Source organism: Pieris napi, chromosome 19 (genome assembly GCF_905475465.1).
Source record: "Pieris napi chromosome 19, ilPieNapi1.2, whole genome shotgun sequence".
NCBI lineage: Eukaryota > Metazoa > Arthropoda > Insecta > Lepidoptera > Pieridae > Pieris > Pieris napi.
Window position 1 is genome coordinate 2,207,615 of NC_062252.1, and position 6,000 is coordinate 2,213,614.

At 34.4% G+C, this 6,000-nt stretch overlaps 1 protein-coding gene across 1 annotated transcript; it reads left to right on the plus strand.

The window, feature by feature from the left end:
- The first annotated feature begins 257 nt into the window (after positions 1-257).
- On the plus strand, positions 258-5,518 carry LOC125059334 (phospholipid scramblase 2-like). Its single transcript, XM_047663713.1, has 6 exons — positions 258-385; positions 564-751; positions 1,413-1,554; positions 2,338-2,449; positions 4,702-4,837; positions 5,397-5,518. The coding sequence occupies exons 1-6, from the start codon at positions 308-310 to the stop codon at positions 5,491-5,493; spliced, it is 753 nt and encodes a 250-aa protein (XP_047519669.1). The 5' UTR covers positions 258-307; the 3' UTR covers positions 5,494-5,518.
- Positions 5,519-6,000: the final 482 nt, after the last annotated feature.

Below are 6,000 nucleotides of genomic sequence, written 5' to 3' on the forward strand. Positions count from 1 at the left end.
GTGGAACAACGGACGTCGAGGTGGTACGGATGGTATTTTTTATTATGTTTTGACGTCGGGTAATGAAACTCATCTGCAGGTATTAATCCAAATAACCCCACTGAACACCCGCAAGGTAACCCCATCATGTCGTCGAAAATTTATTGAGAAAAGCACATTTACTTCGTTCCAATAGTCTTCATCCCAACTTCAGTTCTTATCTGTCACAAGCCAACTCAATAATAATAGTTTATATACTCTTTGGCATATAAATGACAACGTCAAGGTAATATGTTTTGATCCAGTTTCATTTTAATTTTTATATATTATGACGACGCCTATACCCGCCCTAATCGAACCTAATACAGAACTATTAAAGGAACTTGTGGAATTGCCAGTGACTCAGGTACGTTACATATTAACCTAAATCATAGTTTCTCAAGCAAGGTCGTGATCCTTGGGAGGGTCGACTTGTCCTCTATCAGCAGGAGGCATGGTGAAATAGGAGCACGCACTTACATTCTCGTGGGAACAACACGCAAGCATAGTCGAAATAACTAACATAGTTAATAAATTGTAAACAGGTAGAGCCCGAAGTTACCAAAGAAACACCAAATGAAAATCTACTCTGCGATTTGGCTGAAGTTGACCGTTTATTCATCACAAAACGTCTTCGAGTGAAAGCTGTGCTCTTCTTGAGAGGCAAGAAGAACCGCTTTTCTGTTAGGACACCAGACCGTAACCTCGTCTATACGATTGAAGAGGAAAATAGGTATACAATTCTTCATAATTTACCACATTACTTTCGCTACAATCTCTGGTATTGGACTAGATTTCTGTATTTGTTGGTTTTTTTTTACTTAATAGACAAGTAGGTTATCAGCCTTCTGTGCCTGACATACGGCATAGATTTTTAGGTTTAAGAATGCCAGTTTCGCCACGATGCTTTCCGTACCAGCGAGTGTTTGTCCACATATAAATCTAATTCTATTGGAGCTGTGATTTAAACGCACGAACTCGGGTTTGAAAGGCCCGTTAAAATTTTATTAAGAATAGCAAGATATTCTTTCATTTCAGTGTAAGTGTCATATCGCAATAAAAATTCAATTATTTTTCAACCTTTTTAGGTCTGGGCCGCAGATTTCTGTATCTGTTTCATGATCATTTGTTAATCTAATAGGTGATCAGACTCCTGTGCCTGACACGCCGTCGACGTTTTCGGTCTAAAGCAAGCCGGTTTCCTCACGATCGCCTTCATTCGAGCGAATGTTACATGCGCACAACTCCATTGGTGCACAGCCGGGGATCGAACCTACGACCTCAGGGATGAGAATCGCAGTCTGAAGCCACTAGGCCAACACTGCTTTCAACCTCTATATTCAGCCATACTATTCTTTTATTCTGGTGATATATTTTATTCATTAATTCCCCAGCTGGTGGGTTGGCTACCTATGCTACGGATTACGTCCACTACAACTACGAGTCTTTAACAGCTCCTCAGAAGAGGTGATGAGGATTAGCCGTCCCTACGCCTGTACTTCTAGAATATTTCCTTGCCAGTTACAGAACATACAGGTGCGAATGGATATGTAATAAAATTTTACTATGAGGAGTTGTAAAAGGTTTTTCTCGAACAATAACTGTTTCTGGTTGGCGCGCACTAAGTCCCCATATTTCATTGGGAGCGGAGCGGAGAAGATTTAGAAAGATTTTAGTTATTTTTGTTCGAAATACTGAAAATCTAGGCCCTTGTTATGTTTGTTTATTATCAATAGCGACAGCAATCCCGACGTTTTTACAAAATTATGACGATTAAACAACTTATATGTTTATAGCACCTGTATCTTAATTTTTAAAAATCAAACGCACCACTAGACGCTATATTCATAAAGCGAGTTTGTTTATCTTGCCGAAGCTGCGTACAAATTATTCGAAGAAATCTATTGAGTACCTGGGTGTGCAATTATTTAATAAATTACCGTCTAAAATTCGTAATATTAGCGCGTTTACCAATTCAAAAGGGCATTAAAGATTCATATTAGAATGAGCCTAGTAGACTAAAATTGGGACGGCTAATGACGTATATCTCGTTCGTATATACATATTAAGTTTCTCATGTAAATATAATACATTCTTTTTGTAATGAGAAATAAAGTTCTTTAAATTTGATGAAGAGAGACGTACTCTGTTAATATGGCGCTGATGTCCGGGCCGGCTGTGATCGGGCTCCCTATTGGTATCTCTAATGTAAGCCAAAAGGTAAAGGCTCTTATATTGTTCTTGGACCAGTTCACCTAAGATATTTATAAAACTGTAGTTAATGATTAAGTATGTATTTAAATTTAATATGTATTTTAGGTATTTTCTCCTCCCGGAAGAAAAATCGGAAGCATTGAGCAGCAGTGGGCACCAATTAAACCGATATACCTCGTTCGAAGACAAAATGGAGATGCCGTGTTTTGGATTCAAGGTATATTTATTTTGTAATACTATAGCTAACAAAAATTATATATTAAAATAAACAATTACACTAAAAATATATCAGACATAATATTTACAAATAGGTTCAAACATTTACAAAAGGGAAAAATCAATAAAATACCTAATTGGTACCTAATTTGGCTGTGTTGTGTGAAGTTGAAAAAGTGAGGGTAACGTCAAGGTGTGTATGTTGGGTATGCTCATGATGCAGGTGATTTTGCGCTATGGATATTCTTAATACTAAACCATATTCCGCGATAGCTAAAACAAGTCAAGGCTTAAATATTGGTTGTATGCCAGGCGATACGAAACTGAGTTTTTCGCATAGTTATTAATGTGGAACATGAAATAAAGCGCGAATACGAGTCCTGTAGACATTATTGTTATTTTTCACTAAGGCACTTTTTTGAACGTGCCTTTACTAACTCTCTTATTATAAGTATAAAAAGGGTCCGAGTGAGAAAGGTATAAAATTTAAATGCACTTTTTTTATAATCAAAAATGGAGAAAGGGGGCTTTCACGTATATATATAAAAAAAGAGTTTTCATTGTTATCACAATAAAAACAAATGAATTGAATCTGTTCTTTTATTCTGAATTTATTAAAGTGTCAACCATAGCGTGAAGAAAAATCACGATTTGATCACTTTTCTATGTGTTATGATTTAGAAACTTGGATAAGTACTTATTTGATCAAAAATAATATAAACATGGAGAACGATCTGTGATCTCTGGAGGCGTATAATTTTTTTTATCCTTTTTATAATATTATTGCTTGGTAAGTAGATTCGTGCATATAGGTAATAATAATGTATATATTTTTAATTTATAAATTATTATGTGAATCTTCAGGGTTTATTTATTGTTTGCAAAGTTTATTAATTAACTATTGTCAAATGTAAATCGCAATATAAATCATTTGATCTATAAACTAGACCAGCTAATTTAAATATATCTTTTGTCAACCCAAAATAATTATTTTTTGTGGATATAAAAATTGCTTAAATTTCAAGTCGGCTAAGTAAAATACCAAATACAAATAAGTAAATTCAATTGTGTTCTAAGCAAACGAAGCATTATTAGTCAGAAGATGGAATCATTTAAGGATATATACAAGGAATATTGCCTTTACTATCAATATGACAAATATGTTTGAGGTAACATGAGACATAGTTACATTCTTCGTACACTGTAGATTGTGTACTGTTTCTCCAATGAGGGCCGCGACGGTCCCGGCCGGCAGTGCGAAACCTATGGAGTGCCTCTTTTTTTACGAATCTTCATGTTCTCCTTAATATACACTTAGATTATATTTCCGTAATTAGGTAAAAACCAGTTCGCTTCCGCTTGCTTATTCAGAGAGGAACGGGCTTAGCTTCGGCGGCATCTTAAATTAAAGATAGACAAAGTAAAATTAAACCACAAATGTAAATACTATATTGGGAGACGTGTATAATAAGCGAAATATATGTTTTGCTATTTAAATTTGCGCCTATTGTACCTACTGATCGAAACTCGATCGAAACAAAGAATATGTTGTTGTGTCACAATGTTCGTTCGCAAACTTCTCCGAAACGAAACGACTCGACCGATTCTTATGAATTTTTTTATGCATATTCAGTAAGTCTCAGAATCGGCTACTATCTATCTATCAAGCCCCCAAGTGATAAAGGGTGTCCAATCCAAAAAAAAAAATCATAGAAATTATTTTTTATGATAAAGCATACAAAAATACATATAATTCCTTATCTTCACCCCCCTACGATCAACCCTTATTTTTATTATTGTAGATAGCAATTTTTATTAAACTAAAAAAATGCTTCCTAGATATTATTATATACATGGCAAAACAAACGTTTGCCGGGTCAGCTAGTTATAATATAATACTGTTTTACTGTTGTTGTTTTTTTCTATATATCTATTATCTTGTATGTGATGTAAATACTCGTAGTTACCGCATTGGAGTAATCTATAATGGTACCTTACTTTGTTTAAGAATGAAATACTTAAGTTTATGAAAAAGTTATCATTGACGCAAAAACTTTAGGTGTGATTTTTTGACAATTAAACCATTTAGATGAAGTCACTCTAAACTTTTAAAATATTGCGTGCAGTGCTTGCGCATTCACTTAATAGGTTTTATTTTCATTTATTCATAAGTTATTAAAGATAAATACACCATACAATTTAACCTATTAAAATTTGATACGTTTGAAATTAGTTGAAATTAAAACATTACAGGTCCACGTATAACGATAAGCTTCTTTAGAGACCTGCAATTCAGAATACAGAAGATGGACGGGTCTCACGTCGGTAGTTCCTGCAAGCGTTGGCAGGGACTGCTGCATGCCATGTTCTTCGCCCCACTTCATGATAGGTAAATTTACGAGCCCAGAACAACTTGACTTTGAAAATACTAAAAATGGCTAAAGCAACTCTCATTTGTTAACGTAAGTCTCCAATTGCTATTAAATTCTGTATCCCTATCGCTCTTACCGCTTTGCAAATAAAAAAACGCGACAAAACATACTTATAATTCCAAAAGTTAAATAAATCAGTAGCGCTACAACCTTTTTAGGTCTGGGCCTCAGATTTCTGAATATGTTTCATGATCATTTGTCAATCTAATAGGCAAGTACGTGATCAGCCTCCTGTACACGCCGTCGATATTTTTGGGTCTAAGACAAGCCGGTTTCCTCATGATGTTTTCACCATTCGAGCAAATATTAAATGGGCACATAGAAAGTCCATTGGTGCACAGCCGGGGATCTATCCTACGAAGCCACTTGGCCAATACTTACTTATACTAATGAAGGCTCACGTTTATTAAGAGCGGTGCGACTAAACTACAAAATTTAATCTGTAGTTTAAGCTATTATCTATGTGATTACTAATCCTATGATGATTGATTGTAACTATAAAAATTAAATTCTTAGGTACGGCGTGGCCTTCGAAAGAAATCTCGACGTAGAAGATAAAGCACTATTGCTTGCTGCGACTTTGTTAATTGAATATATGTATTATGATGGATAATTTGGTAATAAATTATTGTTTTGTCCAATTGTTTTTTATTTAAAACATTTCGCCCAAGATTGATTGTTGACGATGGTATATCATGTGTCCTTTGTCGTGGCATTTTAATTTCTTTTAAAATGAGCTATTAAGTACTGGTGACTCCAGAGCTGAGGCTTTCCTCGCTCAACGAATAAGAATCGCAATATCGCGGAAATACTGCCAGCATTAAAATTACACAGGGGCCAAACTTTTTAAATTTGTTTTAATTTTCTATTTATCAATTTTTATTTTTATTATGTAGGTTATAATATTGTAAATACTGTATAATTAATTAAAATAAAGCGTATAATGTAATTAAAAAAACATCGAAGCAAAAGGAGCTATTTACTTACAGAATTGTTAATCTTTGCAAATATGAATGTATTGCTTACATTGAATCCCCTTTAGTACCGGACATTAATATTAAAATAAGGGGACAATGTCGTTATACTTTAAATGCATTTCCCTATTTTATCGAAAAACATT

Excerpts from the sequence above, each read along its gene's own strand:
- LOC125059334 (XM_047663713.1), top strand. The coding sequence starts at position 308 with ATGACGACGCCTATACCCGCCCTAATCGAACCTAATACAGAACTATTA. Across the intron at positions 1,555-2,337 it reads GCCAGTTACAGAACATACAG|GTATTTTCTCCTCCCGGAAG; the intron begins GTGCGAATGGAT and ends TATGTATTTTAG. Across the intron at positions 2,450-4,701 it reads TGCCGTGTTTTGGATTCAAG|GTCCACGTATAACGATAAGC; the intron begins GTATATTTATTT and ends AAAACATTACAG.